Below are 22249 nucleotides of genomic sequence, written 5' to 3' on the forward strand. Positions count from 1 at the left end.
ACTATTTCTCTCTATTGTTCTATTTACTTACTCTTGGTTCAAACGACACTGCTTTAATTAAAAGTTTTTTGGTTTTTTTTTTTTTCTTTTTGTGTTTGGGTTTTTTGTTTTTTGCTTTTTAGTAATTCTGATGTCTAGAAAGACGGGTATTCTTTATTCCAAAAATCATTTTTGGTACCACACAGTTTTGACACTAGTCTCTCAATAATTTATTTCAAACCATGGTTAAGTGAGCCACCTACAGTTAGGGTTAAGAAAAGGCATTCATTTACAGTATATTCTTACTTTCGTCATCCTGCTGGTCGCCGATATTACACATAGACATAAGACAATCTCTAGGGTTATCCCAACCCTGATCAGTGTATGGGAACAGACTACGAGAACTATCCAAAGAGAAAAGACGCTGTTAGGCGTCCGTAAAAAGCTGAAATTGAGGACGGAAACGGCAATGGTTCGAGAACGACTAGTTCTTAGAAAGTAAGATGGCCAGAACAGTGCTGAAGTTGGTAAGCCGGGAGAGGAAGTTCGCCTGGCTCTGACTTACTGGCCGCCCCTAACTGAAGTGACAGCTGTAACAGGAGCCGGGACCCGGAAGAACCCCTAAACCTCTACCCACTCCCAGTTTCCATAAGGCTTTGACCCACTCCAGATGCCGCAACAGCAACTACGGCAGCCTGGAGCAGACCTTCCGGTCCCAGACACAACCCGCTTCCGGTTTATCCCTTGCTCTACTCCGCCCCAACCACCGCGCCGGGCGCCCTACCATTGGCTGGTTGGAACTGAACTACATTTCCCAGAAGAACCCGGAGTCAGCCCGTACTTGGAATGGTGCCAGCCCATCGTGGGTGACTGGAGCCTGCTCTCTGCTTTACGTCTTCCAGGTAGAACGACAAAGAGAGCGGCTGCCTCCAGCCTGGCCTCCCTCTGGCCCTGGGAACTCCGCCTGTCGGCCTCGAATCTCGCCTCAAATGCAGACTGCCCGCTCCTAGCAGGGAGACCAGGTTATCGCGCCGGAAACGAGGCACCGGGCATGACGTCACAGGCTGAGGTGCCGGGCCTCCCAGAGGGCACCGCGTCCCTGCCGTCTTCCCTGACGGCTCGGCACACCAATAGCGTCCGGTGACCTGTGAGGACACTCCCAAGGGCGAGGGGAGGGCTTGGCCTCTCCCGCCTAGTTTTCCGGTCTCTCCCAGAGCTTGGGACTCTTGAGCTGTTCTCAGCGAGCGCCGAGGGGTGTCATAGGCTCCGAAAGGTGAGGTGCTCCTCAAGGGTGGGAACCAGGCTTGAGGCGGCCTCTGGGGAGCGGGGCGTGGTCCGTTGTTGGAGTAGCCTGGCCGGATAGGGAACCGGGAGCAAGCCCTAGGCAACGCCCAGTCTGGGCTTTGCGCGAAAGGTGGCCCTTCACCGGTGGGAGAGGTTCTAGTGTGGGCCAAGACCGGTAGGCCCTACTGGGATGTCCCCCGCCGCTTTCACCAGCGTTTTCTCAGCGTAAAGGGGTTAGCGGGCAATGTGTGGGCACTTCATGCGATCTTGCGTTTGCTCCTTGAGTCATCAGCTATCCCCCGTGGGGACGGATTCAGTGACCAAGCTGAGTAACTTATATGCAGATGCTCTGGGGGCTATGTATTGGCCCCCAGATTTCCTGTCTTTTAGCCCGTTACTCTACCAGCAGAGTTAAACAGCTCTTCCTAGTGGAGTTTGCACTTTGTATTTCTTAGAATGGCCCTTGGTCTTCTGCCGGTTGCCTTTGCTCCCTTTCATTTGATCCTTGCGGTTTGGACATCCTCTGGCTTTCATTGTCAGGATCTTCCTTTCAGGCCTTGCTAAGATTATCAGTTTCAGTTAGAGTTCCCTACCCCAGCTTGTCTTTCCTTTCAGACTGAGATATCTGGTCTCACTAGCCAAGCCACATTTTGGATATAGTCATGCCCTGTTGCCCTGTCTTACCTTGTGGATAACCCATGATTCTCTTGTCTGCAGCTTTCTGGCACATTTCCTTCAATAAGAGGTGGCTTTTGAAACTCTGCAGAAACGAGTGTGGTGTGTGATTTCAAGGCACGATGGCTGCAAAAGTGTTCCCTATGCCCCCAAAGCCAAAGCAGTCTTTTATACTGAGAGTTCCTCCAAACTCCAAGCTAGGCCAAGACCTACTTCGAGATGCTACTAGTGGGCCCAAGACCATCCACCAACTGGTTCTGGAGCACTTCCTCACCTTCTTGCCTAAGCCAGGACTAGCTCAGCCCAGTCAGAAAGTCAAAGAGACCTTGGTTATTATGAAGGATGTGAGCTCAGACTTTCAGAACAGAGGTAAGAACACTTTTCTGTTTCACTGGAAGAGGATGGTATTTGAGGGCTGAGATAGGCTTCCATCCTAGTAACAAATTCCAGTTAGGGTGGTGGATATTGAGAAAAGAAGTTGATCTATTAAGTCAACATGTTGGGGAGAGGGAATATGTTTTTCTCAAGCTGGAACTTGAATGGTTTGCTGGGTGTGGGTAAGGCCATAGAATAAACAGTGTGCATCTTTTCTATATCCCCTACATTCTGGGGGAGTAGGGGATATCTTTAGGATAAATAAATGTGGATGGATTATTGAATTGATTTCCATTTGTGCAGCATTTTGGAAATTTTGTGCTTGCCATGGGAATCTTCAGACTACTTTCCCCCTTCCTCCCCTTTCATAGTTATAAGAATTTTCAAAGGTACCTAAGGGAAAGAGTCTTTTCATAATGAGGCAACCCTGTATAGGTTCAAGATGCTGTGGTTTATGGTTTGATCTCTAACTGGACTCACAGGAGCAGAAAAAGCCATGAGGTACATGAGGTACCTGCCAAAGCCATGGGGTACCTGCCAAAGGAGTGAGGTCAACCTGGCTTCAGGGTGTGGGTAGAGTCTCCATTTTAGAGTCACTGACTTTTCCATAACTACAGCTTCCTCTTTCCCCAGTGCAACCTCGTCCCTTAGTGAAGCTTCTGACCAGAGAAGGAATCCAGCAGAAACAAGAGACAGTATCTCTGTGTTTGAAAGCTGAACCTGAGGTGGGGTTTGGTTTTCTGGTTCACTGTTTGAGTGCATCACTTTCTCTGCTCTTTTTGTCCCTCTCCATTTAGCCAATCTTTGCATAAAACCGTACTCTTGGGAGTCAGGAAGGAGAGCGGGGCTTGTGCTTCACTGCCTTCCTACATGTTTTTCTTCTGCTTTTCCTCTGGTTCCTCTGTGAACCTGGCTTTCCTGTCTGGCTGCATCTGTGTGGGACTTAGAGATCCCTTTGACCATTTCTTCCTTCATCTTTGAGTCTCAGTCTTTCTTACAATAGGGCTGTCAAAGAACTTTTGTTACTAAGAGGAAGGGGGGCATATTGATCTTTCAGGAACTGGTGGTCTTTGAGGACTTGAATATATTTTACTCCCAAGAAGAATGTGTGAGCCTGGATCCTACTCAACAGCCCACCTCAGAGATGGAAGAAGACAGTGTTGGGGAGATGATGTTAATGGGTAAGAAATTAAGTTCCTTTTGTGTTCAGATTGAATGCTATGGGAAAAGCATGTTTTTCTACTTCATCTCAGAATTTCTTGAGACACCATTCATACCAGCTAAGCACATGTTTACACGTTTAATTTCTGTTTTATCCCATGTGGCAGAACCTACTCCAGCTGTGGGTAGCCATTATCCCTGTGTCTTAGGGGCAGTAAGGGCAGAGAGAATTTCTCTTGGTAAGAAAGAACTATGGTTGATGTACTAATAGCAAACATTCAAAATGCGGGCAGACTATTTATGAATCAATTTTCTGGATCCAGTACTATTGTGCCAATAAGTATATTTTAAATTAGTATTTTCATTGGAACATGACAAACTCTTTTAAGTTTTTTTTCCCTTTGATATTCAATAGTTGTTAAGCCTACTAGTATAAGTGAAAATATATCCAACTATTGATGGAAATAGTATCTAGTATTTATTAAGCACTGTGTGCCATTATGTGCTAGGCACTAAGTCTCAGTACTTTCTATGCATTTATTATCTCATAATTCTCACAATTGCACTTTGGAGTATAGGAGTTATTACCATTTTACAGATGATGGAACTAGCAGAGAAAAGTTAAGATATTTGCTAAACGCCAGACAGCAGTAGATAGTGGAGCAGGGGTTTGTACTCTGGGAATCTAACATCAGATCTTGCAGTCTTGGCTCAGAGCTGTACTGCCTCCTTGCTGAATTTCTCATAATTTTGCCAGTGAGTTTTCTGTATGGTTGATGAAGGGGGGACCTTTATTTGTACTCATTTCCCAGTAATGGTTAACAAGTATTCTTAGTGCTACATACAAAGTCATCTGGCAGCAGCTTAATCTTCTTAGAGATACTTAAGCTTTTCTCTAGAAATACACTTACTATAGAGTTCGGAGCCTTCAAAAATTGTTTTGCTGAGTGCCTAATACTTTTTACCTTGATTTCACGGATGTTTGCTTCTGGGGCAGACTTTGAGGAGAGAGTGGGCTTTATGAATTACCTGGGGTGACAAAAATCTATGACTATTGAACTCTGTAGTTTTCAGTATGGTCAGGGTAGTGCTACATAATGGGCGAGGTTAATTTCCCACAGATTGTCCTGTTATATGTTCTTTATTTTAGGGGAAAGTATAAACAGATAAGATTTATTGCACCAATTTTGCCTGAATTTGGACAAAGCTAGCATTTGTTTTGAGGGACTGGTTGGTAGGTATGTTGCCAACACCAGGAACACTTTGACCATGCACCTTGAGGCTTGGAGACCCAATGCTCACCCTCCCCTTCCTCACCTATACGCTGAAACTGATGATTTAAGCTTAGAGTCAAACAATAAATAGCAAAGATGCACATGATTTTTAAAAGCACTAGGAGTTAGTCAGCAATATTTAGTAAACACTGTCTCTTTTTTCTTCAGGCAAAGTTTGGTTCTGGAGTTGATTAAAAAGATACATATTGCTCCATTCCTGCCCTCCAGGAGTTTCCAGTTTGTTTTGTAAGATAAGTCATTCACATAAAAAGATAGGCAATGTGAAACTTAAAAAGAGATGAAGTTGAGGCAGGATTTGGACCAAGAACAGAGTTTCAAAGAAGGGTTTTATTTCCATAGCAGGAAGTAAAATTAGATTATCCTCCGGATACTTGAACACTGAGGATTGGAGGTCAGTTGTAAGGACATAGAGGTTTGGGAGTCATCAGCATATGGCTGATGTTGAAATAGTAAGGCTCAGGCAGTTTGCAGAGGGAAAAATGTAAGAGAATGAACCTTGTGGAGACAGGAGTCAAAAAAGAGCTCTTGATAGAGGAGGACAGAATGTGTGTTCCAGTCCAAGTGAACAACATAAAAACAAGTGGAAATGTAGAACACTTAAATTCTCAGTGAAATAGTTTTTACAGTTTTATCTGTCTCTGCTGTCATAACATGTCTTTACAAGATTGATAGACATTGACTATATGCCTTGCAACAAAGAAAAACTCAGTGGATTCCAAAGAGTAGAAATAACAGAATAGAATCTATCCAGTACAACTAGAAATTAATAATAAAATCAGGGGGAAAAGTCCTAACTGGAAGTTTTAAAAACTATTAAGTAACCTTGGGTCAAAGGGGAAATACAAATGAAAATTATGTAATTTTTCCAAAAACACTATGTATCACAATCTATATTATAACCTAAAGCGGTGCTCAAAGAAAGTTTATGGCTGTAAAAACATGTATGTTAACTTAAAAATAATGAAATTAATTAAGCCTCTAACTCAAAGTTAGGAAAACAAGATAAAGGAAAACTAAGTATTAATAAATATTAAATTAGAAAACTTAAGTTAAAAAATAGAAGAACAAATAAATAGATTTTAAAACAAATAGATAAACCAATTTCTACTGAGCAAATTGGAATGTTCAAAAGCTAGACCTCCATCCAAAAAAAAAAAAGGATAAACCTCAGCTTCACAGAAAATTCTTTTAAATCTTTAAATAAACTATAGACAATTGAAATGCTATGAAAAATTTCAGAGTACAGAAAAAAAGAACTTTCAAAGATTTTTAAATGAAATTAGTGTAACAAAGGTACCACAACTGATAAAAACTGCCGTGACCAAATAAGTAAAGATTTATTCCAGAAATGCAAAACCGATCTAATACTAGAAAGTCTATTAACATAATCCATCTTGTAATAAAAAGGAGAAAAATCCAAGATCATTTTCATAATTACTGAAAAGGTATTTGGAAAAATATAAACCGCTTCTTCATAAGAACACTTAACAGAATAGTACTTAGTGAACACTTCCTTAATGGGGTACTTATCTTTTCAACCAGCATCATCATTTTTTTCTTTTATTGATTCCAGAGAGAGGGGAAAGAGAGGGAAAGAAACATTGATTGGTTGCCTCTTGTAGGCACCCTCACTGGGGACCAAACCTTCAACCCAGGCATGTGCCCTGACTGGGAATCAGACATGCGACCTTTTGGATTGTGGTACAATGCCCAGCCAGCTGAGCCACACCAACCAGGGCTGCCAGCATTATCTTAACAGGAAATACTGGGAGACCTTCCCACTAAAATTAGGATTACAACAATGAAGCCCACTATCACAACTTCAGTATTTAATACTATATTTTGGATATTAGCCAGTACAGTTAAATGAGAAAGAAATTAGATGTAGAAGAATTTAAGAGAAAGAAAAGCTACATCTATTTATATATGATGTAATTGTGTAGCTGGAAAAACATAGAGAATGTCTGAAAACTTATTACAAATAATAAGAGCACTTAGTATGGCAGGAGAATGTAAAATACTACAGTATATGGAATCATTAGCCTTCATATATGCAAACGCAGTCATTTAGGAGATATAGGAACAAAAACGATTAAACACCTAGAAATAAACTTAAGAAATGTGCAAAAATTATAAGGAAAACGTTAAAACACTTCTGAAGAACACAGAAATAGACTTGAATGAATGAAAAGAAACACCGTATTCTTGGTTAGGAAGATTTAATATAAAAAGGTAAGTTCTCACCAAGTTGATTCATGAATTCAATGTAATCTCTTACACAATACCGACAGGATTTCCCCCCTGGAATCAGACAATCTGATACCAAATTTAAATGGAAAAATAAATACAAATAACCAGGAAAGTTGAAAAGAAGAGCAGTGGGATGGGAGGGGTTTTAGCCCTATCAGGTGTTAAAGCAGCCTCTAAGTCTAAAGCCTTTGTCATGAAAATAGTGTAGTAATGGCATTTGAATAGAGAGGTGAGTGGAATGGAATAAATAGTTCAGAAATATCCTCAAATACACAAGGGGTTTACTTTGTAATAAAGGTGGAATCTCCAGACAGTAAGGTAAGGAGGGACTTTTTGATAAAAGGTGTTGGCACAACTCAGTAGCTATTTGGTGCATCATACCTTACTTTGCACACCAAGAAAAAGTTCAAATGGATACCAGATTTTAAATGTTAAAAAAGAAAAAAGAAAAAAAAACCACTTTAAAGCATAATTAGAGAATGTGGATGAATTCCTTTATAACTATGGGATAGGAAGGCTTTTCTAATTAAGGGTCAAAAGTCCAGAAGTGTTGAAAGAAAGAATTGATAAATACATAAATAAAAAATAAATATAAGTTAAAACAGTATATTGGGGGGTATTTATAACTTATAGTAGACAAAAGCCTACTCTTCCTATTTATAAAGAACTTCTAGAAGGAAGGAAGAGAAAGTCCAAAAGATTTACATAGAAATACAAATTACCCTTAAACACATGAAAATATGTCCAGCCCTAATAATTAGAAATGTAAATTAAACCTCTACTGAGTTACCATTTTTTAAAATCATTTACAGAAATCAGTACCATAGCACCTTGGTAATGAGGTTGTTGGGAGATGGCTATATTGCTGGTAGGCATACAGAATAGTACAGTCCCTGTGTATAGAAATCTTTTAAGTACTCATATTACAGATGCATTAACCCTTTGGTCCAGCAGTCCTCTTCTGGGAATCTGACCTGCAGGTAATTGCAACAGTACACATTCAAAATAATGTACAAACAGTTATTTATTGTGGTATTGTTTATGAAGACACAAGATTGAAAACAACCCACGTGTCTATACAGGGTTGAATATGGTATGTCTGCACATCATACCATAATAATATCTATGCACTGGAATATAGTGATTGAAATAAAATAAGCAGAAATACACATAGTATACTACCTTTTATATAAGAAACTGGGAGAAAAAGAAAATGTATTGCTTAAAGAAACAATGGAATGCTAAAAAGGAACTAATAGAAACTGCTGTCTGGGGGATGAATAGAATGGATAGGGACAGGGATTGGATTAATACTTCTCATTGTATACCTTTTAATATGTTTTGGTTTTTAAGCAATGTAAATATATTAGCTACTAAAATTTTTAATTTTAAAAATTAGTACATTAAACAAACATATAAATTTCAATAAATTGTCCTCGGAACAGATATTTAGCCCTTTAATAAAACCAAACATTTATAATCATTCATAAAACACTGATAGTACGTAATACCTTAAAACTGAGAACAAAATAAAAGAAACTTGCTATCACTATTAATGTCATTAACTAGGTTTTCTAAAACAAGAAGAAAAAGGGGTTCAGAAGAAAAAATACTGGAGCCCTGACTATTGTGGCTCAGTCAGTTTGGTGTCGTCCTACAAAATGAAAGGTCTTCAGTTCAGCCCCTGGTTGTGGTGTGTATGAGAGGCAACCCCATAGATGTTTTCTTCTCTCCCTTCTCCTCTCTCTAAAAATAAACAATGTTTTATAAAAAGAAAAGAAAAAAATATTAGAAAAGGGGGGAACCCTTTTTGTACTTAGTACAAACCTCGTTTTGTACTTAGAAAATAAAAGGATTGACTAAAAATTATACGATAGTTTTTAAGTGGGTAGACAGAAAATAAATATATAGCTATCAATAGCATTCTTAAATAAAACAATGAAAACTCATTCAGAACATTATAAAATAGGAATAAACTGGAGATGTTTATTGGTAAATATAAAAGAAGATTGTTAAATATTGGAGAGACATGGGTCTAAATGGTAAAACAAATCATATAAAAATAATTGCTCTCCATATTTATTTATACTGTATTTAGAGTCAGAGTCAACATTTTTAGAAAGGTAGAAGTGGATTTTCTGGCTGTTTTTACTAATATTAGACATATTACAAACAAAAGTGTGATACTAAACTCCAAAATGGGGGTATTTGTGGTGGAGCTGTGGAGTCACAGATCCTGCCGTAAGTACCAAGACAATAGGGATGGGACAATGAGTATGACTACCAGTTCAAAGTGGTGTTCATCTGTGACTCGGGTATGGGAAAGAGCAACCTGTTGTCCTGCTTCACTCACGAGTTCAACCTGGAGAGCAAGAGCACCATTGGCGTGGAGTTTACCATCCACAGCATTTAGGTTGATGGCGACACAATCAAGGGGCAGATCTGGGACACTGCCAGCCGGGAGTGCAACTGTGCCATCACCTCCGTGTACTGCTGTGGCCCCTTGGGCATGTTACTGGTGTATGACATCACCAAGCACCTTACGTGAGTACGTGGAGTGCAGGTTGAAGGAACTGTGGGATCATGCTGACAGCAACATCATCATGTTGGTATGCAAGAAGAGCGACTTGGCACCACCTGTGGCCCATTCCTATTGACAAGGCCTGTGCCTTTGCAGAAAATAACTTGTTCTTTATTGAGACCTCAGCCTTGGACCCCACCAGCATAGAGGAGGCTTTCAAGAATATCCTCACAGAGATATGCATTGTGTCACAGAAGGAGATTATAGGCTGCGCAGCCCACCAGTCCCTTGGCAACATGTGGGCATCAGCATGCTGCCCCTACCAACAGACAAACAGAACAATCTATAGTGCTGCCAGACCCTGTAACTGCCCATACCTCGTCCAAGTGTGTGTGCACATTCTCATCCTTTTCCTACCCTTCATCATGATGTCCTATATGACGCAGCCTTCTCTGTCTCTCTGTCACTGGCTCCCACACTTCCATTTAGCTCTGCACAGTCAGCTGGGGCTTAGGAAGAACAGTAGTAAAGCAGCACCTCCTGTCCCCTGCTTCCCAGGAAAGCTTGAAGCCCTGCTACTCTACTCGCTCTTGGGTCCTAGTGGGCCCCTGGCTAGGGGGCAGGGAGGGTGGTAGGATGGACAGGGCCAGCCAGAGGCAAAAGGATGGGCACATTGAGCAGGCTCCTTCAGTTTTCCACAGCAGACCACAAGGAGCGATTACCTCCCTCCCTCTCTAGCCAGTTGTCCCAGCTGGCCCCAGTCCCCACCCAGAACTCTCATCTGGGCTCAAGCTTAAAAAGCAAGTAATATTGGGCAGGGCAGACAAGCTCCTGGCACCCTACTTCTTATGCAAAGTCAGCATTGGCACATGCCTTTGACCTTGGCTTCTCCCAAGCATGCATGAATCAGCTCCTGCCTATAGATTTGTTCTGAAGAAGATAACCCCTTTTCTGCATGCAGTGTACTCCCCACCCCTCCCTGTGCCTATTTCTCTGGTCAGGAACCTGTTTGCAAGTGAGGCAATAGCTCAGTGTTTTATATTAGATGCTCTTGTAGCCTTTGGTTTTTTGTTGTAGAGAAACAAATTCTTTATTCATTGATGAAAAAAATTCAAATGTATGAATTAACTGTAAAAAGAAGTCATAAAAAATGGCCAGAAAACAATAGAAGTTGATCGGATTTTGAAAAAGTGATTTTTTCCCCCTCATTTTAAGTTGTGGAGTTTAATTATAGAAGACTTCAATAAAAAAATACATCACCAGATTTCTAATCAATATGGAGATGGAGGTGGACGTGCTTCACCTCTTTGCACAACCATAAGAAGGATCACAACTAACCTCAAAACAAAAAACATGCAGAACTTGCAGAAAATTGAACTACATGGAAATCCGGCACCCAAGGATATAAAGAAGCCATATTCATCCAGACAGGTAGGAGAGGCAGAGATGGGGAGCCAGAGCAGAGAGGATGCAGAGTGGCAGTGGCAGCTGGGGGAACAGGTGGTTCCATATTCGTGTATGGTGGGTAAAAATCGGGACAGATACCTTGAGAGCAAGTGATCCCAGGCCGGACTGTGCAGCCCAGGATTCCAGTGCCGGGAAAATAAAAGCCCCATAACTTCTGGGTGCAAAAACCAGTGAGAGTTGGGGCAGCAGAAGAAACTGTCGGTCTCTCAGGAGTATCTGTTTAAAGGACCCCCACAGTCCTAGAATGGACACAAACCCACTTACTCTGGGAACCATTACCAGGGAAAGAGCCAGAGGGCACCAGTTGCATACAGAAAGGGGGTGAAGTGACTGTAAATGGCTAGCGCTGAGCAAGCATTCAGCAGCCAGGCAGTGGTATTGTCCCCTCTCCAACCCCACCCCCATTGAGAGCCACAAATCAGTAAAGTGGGTTGCCGCTCCCTGGTGAATACCTAAGGCTCCACCACATACAGCTTAACAAGTGCCCTATGACAGGGAGGCTGCCAAATTGAGGAGACAAAGAAATGTGGCTCAAATGAAAGAACAGAACAAAACCCCAGAAAAAGAACTAAATGAAATGGAGATAGCCAACTTACCAGATGCAGAGTTCAAAACACTGGTGGTCAGGATGCTCAGAACTCAGTACATCAAAAGCATGAGGGAAGAAATGAAGGCTATAGTAAGTGAAATAAAGAAAAATCTGCAGAAAACAAACAGTAAAGGGAAGGAAGCCGGGGTTCAAATCAACAATTTGGAACATAAGGAAGAAATCAACATTTGACCAGAACAGAATGAAGAAACAAGAATTTGAAAAAATGAAAGAAGAAGAAGACGACTCTGGGACATCTCCAAAAGTGCCAACATCTGAATCATAGGGGTGCCAGAAGAAGAAGAGAAAGAGCAAGAAATTGAAAACTTATTTGAAAAAATAAGAAAACTTCCCTGATTTGCAAAGGAAATACATACAAATCCAGGAAGCACAGAGAGTCCCAAACAAGTTGGACACACAGGGGACCCATACCAAGACGCATCATAATTAAAATGCCAAAGGTTAAAGAGAATCTTAAAAGCAGTAAGACAAAAGTGATGAGTTACCTACAACGACTTCCCCTATGATTATCAGCTGATTTCTCAAAAGAAACTGCAGTCAAGAAGAGACTGGCAAGAAGTATTCAAAGTGATGAAAAGCAAAGATCTACAACCAAGATTATTCTATCCAGCAAAGTTATCATTTAGAATGGAAGGGCAGATAAAGTGCTTTGCAGACAAGGTAAAACTAAAGTTCATCATCACCAAGCCCTTACTATATAAAATGTTAAAGGGACTTATTAAGAAAAAAGATGAAAACTATGAATCCTTGATAGTTCTATTATTACTTGTTTCTTCATGTTCGAGTATTATAAGATATTACATATCTCTATCCACTTTTACTGAATTTCTTTGCATTGTACCTGAATCAGTAGATCAATTCCTTTCAAAAGAATATTTAAATGAAGACATTAGAGCCTGAAAGGGGATTCCATTTCTATTAACTTTCAGATAATCTTACTAATTAACCATAAAAGAACAAGAAACTACAAGAAAAGACAGTATTTTTAAAAAGATTTTATTTATTTATTACTAGAGAGAGAGAGAGAGAAACATCGATTGGTTGTCTCTCACACGCCCCTAACTGGGGACCATGTGCCCTGACTGGGAATTGAACTGGCGTCCTTTCGGTTCTCAGGCTGGCACTCAATCCAGTGAGCCACACCAGCTAAAGGGGAGACTGTTTTTTAAAGGAGTTCCTTGGGTTATGTGATGGGTTTTATCAAAACCCTGAACTTATTTAACAAAGGAACATTCTGCTTTAAAAAAATATAATTGTGTGCTGTGTGAATTTTACTGCCATGAGGAAAGGGTAGTTACAGTTTAGAGGAAGTATAGTTGTTAGGAGATATTTACTATTTTGGCCATAGCTAATGAACATTCTTTGTAAAAGCCTTTTTCCAAATGTGCTTTTAGAATATACATATTTTTTCATATATACATGTCATATTATTGCTGTTCTGTTTATTACAATTACCACCAGTTAGTAAAAACATTACAGGTACCTGATAGTATCTTGGGAATTATTTGGGATCACCCTGTCCATTTATACAAAACATGCTCTTGGAATTTTGACGGTGATTGCATTTAATCTGTAGATCAATTTGGACAGCATTGTCATCTTCACAGTATTGTCTTCCATCCTATGAGCATGAAAGGTCATTTTTTATTTAGGTGTTGAGCAATGTTTTGTGGCATTTAGTTTTTCACCTCCTTGATTAATATTGTTTCTAAGCATTTTATTGTTTTGGATTTTATTATATAATGAATGGGATTGTATTCTTAATGTCTTTTTTGAATTGTTCATTGCTGGGGTATAGAAACACAACTGAATTTTAACTTTATATGTTAATGTTGTACCCTGCAAGTTTGCTGAATATATTAACTAATAACGTTCATGAGGATTTTTTTGGATTTTTAAAAATTATAGGATTGTATCCTCTGTAAACAGAAATAACTTTATTCCTCCCCCACCCCCGCAAAAAAAACAAACATTTTATACCTATTAAATATTTTTAAATGATATCTAATGCCGTCAAGATTTGCTAAAATCATTACCTACATATAAATGGTTGTATTGAAATTAGTATACCTTCTTTGGAAAGCATTATGGCAGTTCATATTAAGAGTTGTGATGAAAATTGGCATATGCTTTGAACCAGCATTTTCATTATCCTAAGGAGATAATTAAAAAAATAATTATATAGAAAAAACCCATTAGTGTGAAACTGCTAAATTCATCAGAGATTCACATTCCCACTTCAGGATCAGCCACATATCTAAGTGGCTGATTTAACTCTTTATTCTTAGTAAGTTGCCGAGAGTTTAGGGGTCCCTTGTTACCCTACCTGTTTACAGCATACTTTTTTTTCCACATTGTTAACTAGTATTTATCATCTTACTTTACACATTTTGGGGGATGTATAATATAAATACAGAAGAGTGTACAACTCAGATTTTCACAAAATGTACACATTTCCTCTACCACCCAAAATGGACTATTCTTAGCACCACAGAAGTTACTCTTGTGCCCCCTGCCCAGTCCCTATTCCCTTCCTACCCCCAAAAGATCACTGCTGACTTCTACCATGGTTTTATCAGTTGTAGTAATCACTTCAATACCCAAATAATAATCTATTGTTTGAAGATGTTATGTCTTTTCTGTTTCCAGGCATTTTAAGTGTTTAGCTTTTCACTATATAGGATATTGTAATATTTTCTAATACTATAATATTGTAATATTTAATGTAGTGAGAATGTAGAAGTAACTCATCTTACACTCACTAGCCTGAAGATTATGAGTGTTACCCTGTACTATTTATGTCCTTCATGCCCTGATACTTAGCTCAGTGCTCTACACAGAATATAAGTTCAATATGAACTTAATGAGTAAACAAACATATGAAGTTTTTCTATATAGCCTCAGTCATTTCATTTTTTTCATGTGCTTGCATTGTGGGGTATGGAAAGATTTATTAGTCATATATCCCCCCACTCGCAGTAAGAGTAGAAAAGGAATGTTGGTGGTGATTATCTGCCAGTTCTCAGATTTGTGATTTTCAGTGTTATTTCATGAAAAATCAGGCTTGTTTTCTTTTCCTCCCCTGGTGTCATATCCCTCAAAAGTTATTAAATTCTCTCTTTTTTCAACAGCCAACGATGACAGTAATCCTGAGTATGAAGATCATAAAGAAAAGTCATCAGATTGTGATGAAATTGATTGTTCCATGGTCTCTGAGCAACCTCCAGATTGTCATACAGAAAAAACACTTAATATATCCATTCCAAACGAAAGAAAAATGAGAAACCTTTTAGTTACTATTGAAAATGATACTCCACTAGAGGAACTCTCAAAATTTGTGGATATCAATATTATTGCACTTACCCGAAATCGGAGAACAAGAAGATGGTACACTTGTCCACTGTGTGGGAAACAGTTTAATGAGAGTTCTTACCTTATTTCGCACCAGAGGACTCACACTGGAGAAAAACCCTATGACTGTAGTCACTGTGGGAAAAGCTTCAATCATAAAACAAACCTTAATAAGCATGAGCGAATCCATACAGGAGAGAAACCTTATTCGTGTTCAAAGTGTGGAAAAAATTTTCGCCAAAATTCTCATCGGAGTCGCCATGAAGGAATTCATATAAAGAAGAACATATTTAAGTGTCCAGAATGTGGGAAAACCTTCCCAGAGAATAAGGAATTTGTGCTTCATCTACAGAGCCACATAGCTGAGAGGCCATATGGTTGCAAAAAATGTGGGAGAAGATTTGGTCGACTGTCAAATTGTACCCGCCACGAAAAAACCCACGCAGCATGTAAGACCCGAAAACAGAAATGGGATCGGGAAAGGTCAGATGGCCCTGTTTCATCCTGAAATGTTTCATATGGAATTCTGAATTCCCAGGCTGTCTGAAAAGATAGAAATGTGGAAATTTAATAATAGCCCAAATTGGATAAACACGCATCTTGCCAGAAACCTCAAATTTTTAGAAAATTCACAGGGAAGAAAACATCCTCAAGGTCTATACCTCCTATACCTCAGTTAGCATCCAGGCTTCTTTGGACCAAGGAGCTTTACTTTGTGAACTTATACAGCAATGTGCATACAGGTCACAGATCCCTTTCCCAAGAAAGGCTTCAAATATGAGTGCAAAATGAAGAGAGTAACTCTTGTTTACTAAAAGCATGTCCATTTTCCCACCACATACTAATTCACACTTGAGAAAAGATAATAATGCAATGGTCTTTTTCTGGACTGGTATGCTCCTGAAAGACCCAAACTACTGATTTGTTAAACCTCTAAGAACACCCCAGTAAAGCTTGAGTTTTGAAAGGGATTGTTTGCTTTGGAATATAGGAAAATATAGCAATTTAATATCAAAGGCTTAATCTGTCGTTTGTGATCTAAACTATCAATTTCAGTAACGTTTGCAATTTGTGATAAAAAGTGACTGTTTTACAAAAATCCTTTTCACAACATAATTTTAAAATATCTACATTCTTACTTTTTCTTGTTCAGGTACTAATTGCTCAAACAGCTCTGATGCCTTTCCCTTGCCACAGAAGTTTAGATTGCTCAGGTCCAACCACCTAACCCCAGTACTGGAAAAGCTCTTCAGAATCTTGTCCCTCTGCTGAGCCAGGAAGACTTACTAGGAAGAAAATCTCTAGAGCCTGAAAAGGAGGAGGAGCACATTGGCTTGGATCCATGATTGCTCAATATCTTTACCATATGCTTAATTCCCCTCTAAGCAGTTACCAGACCTTTGGCAATGGGTGGTCACTACCTCACAAGCAAAGGGTTTTATTTTTAGAAATTATGTCTCCAGGGCTAGCTCATACTGTTCCTCAAGAAACAGGATTCCAGTGGCTTCATTGTAGTAGATATTTGTTCTCTTTGGCCTCCTGATATCCAGACTTTCCTGACTTGTTTTCCCAGAGGCAAGGTCAGTGGTGTCTTCCTGAGACCAATACTGTGGTGTGTGAGTTTAAGGATTCTTGATCAGTTTTACACTTTCTAGGTTTCCTAAGTTTTTAATTGGTATTTTGATTGGAATAGATCCTCTAAACTATTTGGAAAAACTTGTTAACTTTTCAAATTTTGTTTCCCATTCAAAACAATACCTTATGATTTACTAATTCCTGAGTAAATTTTTCTCATTTTTTATTGTAAATAGTTTTTTTCATTATATTTTTCTAGTTATTGCTCTTATGTAGGAAAGTTATTTTTAATTATATATTTGTGAAACTAGCCACCTCACTGAATGTTAATTTTTAATAATTTCTCAGTTGTATTATAATTTGTGGTTAAAATAATATTGTCTTAAAAAATTATACCATTTTCAAATAATAGTTTTGTTTCTTTTTGCCTATTGCTGTTCTTTTGTTTGTTTGTTTTTTAAACATGTAGCTCTAAGTTTTGTTTTGGTTCAAAACATTTTATGATACAGTGTAGTCCTGAGTTCTGATTTAAAAACAATAACAAAAACTAACATTTAAAGACCACAGAAAAATTGTCCTTTATCAATTTTGTATTTCAAGTCTACAGTGCCCTTTAAAACCAGGGACAAAACTCGCTGCCAATGTTATTCTCTTTATTCCTCCAGAAGTCTTGTCAGAGTCCACTGGTTATTGCACAGAAGACTGGCTTGCACACCTAGAGTCTTTAAAGTCTGTGTACTGTGGGGCAGTGACTGGAGAAGGTGGAGTCCCTGGTGTGAGATGGTCCTGGCCCCTGCCCAAGGGTCAGGCCACATGGTCCCCAAGGCCTATGGGTGGGTGATGCTCCCATGACCTAAAACTCACATCTGGGAGGTTCCCTCTGTCCTAGGCCTCAGTATGCACAAGGGCCAGTGCCTGGACCAGCATGACTTTTCCTGTGCCTTCACTCTCACCCAGGAGCACAGGGCCAGCATGCTGCCAAATGCAGAGAGGACCAGAAAACTTGGGTGAGTTAAGTGCTCAATAAGGAGCCCAACAACCAGTTAATAGAAAAAAATAAAAATCGATGAGTTTTTCAGTAGAGCAGCAAAGGCCAGTTTGAAAATATGAAGTCCCAAAGATCTGATTCCAATAACAACTATAAAACATGCACCCCTAAAAACAGCACGAGACTGGCTTTTAAAGGGGAACAATACACCCATGGATTTTCCTGGGATGGGATGGGGCAGAAATTAAGTAAATCTGAAAAATGTATGCAGCTTCACAGTGTGACAAGTGTGAGGAAGAAAATGGATTCCAGGAATATTACAGGTGGATTTTTCAGAGAGGCTGCTGGGGAAGTGGCATTTAAAAGAAATACGAAAGAATGTTTAGCCCTACTAGCAATCTAAATGTTATAAACTCCAATAGCAGATATTTTGATGTTAGATGAGCAAGGTGTGTGTGTGTGTGTGTGTGTAAATGTTAGACTTGGCAAAAGAGGAATGATTGTGGCATCCATCCACTGTGACACAAATGTTAAAAAAATTACTCCTTGCCCTGGGTGGTGTGGCTCAATGGATTGAGTGCCTACCTGTAAACCAAAAGATTCCCAGTTCGATTCCCAGTCAGGGTCATGCCTGGGTTATGGGCCAGGTCCCCAGTTGGGGTTGTGCAAGAGGCAACTGATGGATGTCTCTTGTACATCGATGTTTCTCTCGCTCACTTCCTCCCTCCCTTTTTCTCTAAGACTAAATAAATAAAATCTTTTTAAATAAATTACTCCTTGACCCAACAATTTACCTCCTATGTATAAGGAAAAATATTACATTGTAATACTGAAAAATTAGAAATGACCTAAATGGTAGAACAAATATGGTTGGATAATATAAAGCTGATAAAAACAATGCTTTTCATTAATCAGTATTATTTGGCAGAGTGGGTCTTGTCCTCTCTTTCCATTTTCACTTGATCCCAATCCAGTTTCACATTCAACTCCAACACCACTGGACATTTCTGGACATTTCACCCAGCAACAGAGGAATACCCATTCTTCTCAAGCTCACATGAAATATCACCAAGATAGACCACATCTGGGCTTTGAAGCATGTTAGCAAATTTTTTTTTCTTGTTGTATTCTGGGGGCAACAGATTTGGCAACAGGGTTAAAAGACATCATTCAATCCATAACCACGAGATAACAGAAGGCAGGGATTAACTTTTCAATGTCCCACATTAGGGAAAAAAAGAATTCTTTGGAGGAAGGTGTGCCAGGCATATCTCACCTGTCCAAAACCATTTTGCCCATTATACTTAGTCTGGGCTGAGGGAAATATTTTAGGTTTCCCCCCTCTCAGACCTCTGGGCTCTTTCTCTCCAAGCCATTAGGATAGAAAAGAGAAACCAGGTTTAAAGTGAAGCCCACAGACCACCCCATACTTCACCAACCCAGCCACTTAGTTCAGCCAAACCGTTGAGTCTCAGGAGGCAACACTGCAGACAGGATTAAGTGAGGCTTATATGTACAGTCACTCAGGTAATGAGATCATAGGCTTATGCCCTTTGAAAACAGAAAACACATGTTAATTTATGTAACATAACCCGCAAACAAGTCTCTAAATCTGTAAGACTGTCTTATTGGAAAGACATCCAGTTGCAAGGCATTTAACATTCTTCTTGCCTCTGGTTCAGTTTTGCTCATTTGTGTTGTCCATTAGTTTCCTGTAATAGGTGACAGCATAAGGTATTTTTCTTTCGTTGCCTGGCTTATTTTGCTAAGCATAATTCTCTCTAGTTCCATCCATGTTGTTGCAAATGGTAGAAGTTCCTTCTTTCTTTCTGCTACATAGTACTCCATTGTGTAAATGTACCACAATTTTTTGATCCACTCATCTACAGATGGGCACTTAGGTTGTTTCCAGCACTTGGCTATTGTGAATAATGCTGCTATGAACATAGGGGTGCATAGGTTCTTTTGAATTGGTATTTCAGGATTTTTCGGATATAATCCTAGCAATGGAATTGCTGGTTCAAAAGGCAGTTCCATTTTTAGTTTTTTGAGGAAATTCCAAACTGTTTTCCATAGTGGCTGCACCAGTCTACATTTCCACCAGCAATGCACCAGGGTTCCCATTTCTCCACATCCTCTCCAGCACAAGTCGTTTGTTGATTTGTTGATGATGGCCATTCTGACTGGTGTGAGGTGGTATCTCATTGTGGTTTTTATTTGCATCTCTCTGATGGCTAGTGATGTTGAGCATTCTTTCATATGTCTATGGACCCTCTGTATGTCCTCTTTAGAGAAGTGTTTTTTCAGGTCCTTTGCCCATTTTTTAATTGGATTGTCTTCTTGGTGTTGAGTCGTGTGAGTTCTTTATATATTTTGGAGGTCAATCCCTTGTCTGAGATATCATTGGCAAATATATTTTCATGTTAGCAAATTTAAAAGAAGAGAAATCATACAAAGTATGCTCTCATCACAATGAAATAAAACTAAATAGGAAGTTTTTAAAATATTTGGAGATTTAACAACGCACTTCTAAATAACAAATGGGTCAAAAAAGTCAAGAATTTTTAAAATAAATGAAAATGGAAATGCAACTTGTCAGACTTTCTGGGATGCAGTGAGAGCAATGCTTAGAGGGACATTTACAGCATTTGAATGCATATACTAGAAAAGAATCAGAAGGAAAACTCTGATTCCAAAAAACCTCCGCTGCCTTGCGGCATACCTCTTCAGGGGAAAGGCTAAGGGAGTAAACCCCGACAGAAAATCCGGAGCCGGAGTCCCTAAGGCGGTTTGACGTTGTAGTCAACACTGGCAACTCCTGCGACGCACCTGAAGCCAAGCTGTATTGACTCCGTCTTTCCCTTGGACCCTTCAGCTGCGAAGAGAGGGGGGGTCTGCTGCATGGGCAACAGCAGACCTTCCATATCACCCTGCCCAGGCTCTGTAGCTTCAGCTTCACTGGAGAGGACACTCCAGCGTCATCGCAAGATGTCGATTTAACACGGGAGGAGACAGATACCGTGTCACTCCCGAGTCGGACTGCACAACCATTCTCGGCGGTGCAGATAGACTCTTAAGAAGCTACACCATCGTCTCTCGAGACGGACGGCTGCCGACGACGACGACGACGACGACTAGAAAAGAAGGTGAAAAATCAATGTTTCTACTATAAGAGCTACAAAAGAAGAGAAAATTAAATCCAAAGTAAGTGGAATAAAAGACTATACAAATTAGAATTAAAAACCAATGAAATTTAAAACAAAATCAATAGAGAACACCAGAAGCTGGTTCTTTGAAAAGATCAATACCCCTAGCCCGGCTAACAACAAAGAGAGAAGGCACAACTCACTACAGTATTCACCTCACTTATCGTGGGTATTACGTTCTAGATGGCCCCACGATAGGTGAAAATCTGCGAACTAGGAACCTTACATTTATTTTAGTATTTATATATATTTTAAGGCTCTATAAAGCCTTCCCACACACTTATAAACCATTCCCAGTCCCTTATTAACCTTTTCCACACTTTTACAAACACTACTTATGTTCTTAAACATATTCTACCCTCTTAAACCTATGTAACTTTAACAACCTATGTATACAGTACCACAAAATCCCACGATATAGGAAAAAACCGCGATAAATAATTAAATACAATATTTTTAAAATCCCGTGATACAGTGAGGCTGTGATAAGTAAACCACGATATAGAGAGGGACTACTGTACTATCAAAAATGTAAAAGAGGCCATCACTATAGGTTCTATGGAAATGAAAAGGATAATAAAAGAATCTTATGAACAATTCTATGCCCATGAATTTGATAACCAAGATGAAATGAACCAATTCCTTGACAAAACAATCTACCAAAACACAAAGAAAAATAATCTGAATAGGCTTTTTAAAAATTTTTTATTGATTTTAGAGAGGGGAAGGGAGAGAGAGAGATTGATCTGTTGTTCCACTTATTTATGCATTCATTGGTTGATTCTTGTATGTGCCCTGACCAGGAATGAAACCAGCAACCTTGGCATATCTGGACAATGCTCTAACCAACTGAGCTACACAGCCAGGGCCAGGTCTGTATTAATTAAACTATGAATAATTAATAACCTTCCAAAAGAGAAAGCACTGAACCCTAATGGTTTTACTACTGAGTTCTAAAGGAAGAAATTATGCCAATTCTATACAATCTACACCAGAAAATAGAAACCAAAAGAACACTTCCTAACTCATTCTATGAGGCCAACATTACCCAAATATCAAAACCAGACAAAGCCATTATAAAAAAGGAAAACTGCAGACAAATATCTCTCATGGACATATATGCCAAAATTCTTAAAATATTAGGAAATCAAATTCAGCAGTGTACAAAAAGAATATAGACCAGGACCAAATGAAATGTATACCAAGTATGCAATTAATGTAATCCATCACATCAACAGGCTAAAGAAAAATAATCATATAACCATATCAGATGTAGAAAGGCATTTGAAAAAATCCAACACCCATTCATGATAAAATAAAATTTAAAACCCTCAGCAAACTAGGAATAGAGGGTAACTTCTCCAACTTGATAAAGAACATATGCAGAAACTTCCAGTCAATATAATGGTCAGAAACTAGATGCTTTCCCTCTAACATCAAGAATACAGTAATGAACAAAATATTCCCTCTGACCAGTCCTAGTTAACACAGACTAAAATTTCTAGCTAACAC

At 39.3% G+C, this 22249-nt stretch overlaps 1 protein-coding gene and 1 pseudogene across 1 annotated transcript; both read left to right on the top strand.

Moving 5' to 3' along the window:
• Positions 1-903: 903 nt before the first annotated feature.
• On the top strand, positions 904-15627 carry ZNF200 (zinc finger protein 200). The gene is made up of 5 exons (XM_090277139.1): positions 904-1252; positions 1981-2307; positions 2947-3038; positions 3371-3494; positions 14749-15627. Exons 2-5 carry the CDS (start codon positions 2061-2063, stop codon positions 15474-15476), a joined length of 1191 nt encoding a protein of 396 aa, XP_090133265.1. The 5' UTR covers positions 904-1252; positions 1981-2060; the 3' UTR covers positions 15477-15627.
• LOC150009375 (ras-related protein Rab-11B pseudogene) lies at positions 7873-10605 on the top strand (annotated as a pseudogene).
• Positions 15628-22249: the final 6622 nt, after the last annotated feature.

Source organism: Furipterus horrens, unplaced genomic scaffold (assembly GCF_987537825.1).
Source record: "Furipterus horrens unplaced genomic scaffold, mFurHor1.1.pri manual_scaffold_5, whole genome shotgun sequence".
In the NCBI taxonomy this organism is placed as follows: domain Eukaryota; kingdom Metazoa; phylum Chordata; class Mammalia; order Chiroptera; family Furipteridae; genus Furipterus; species Furipterus horrens.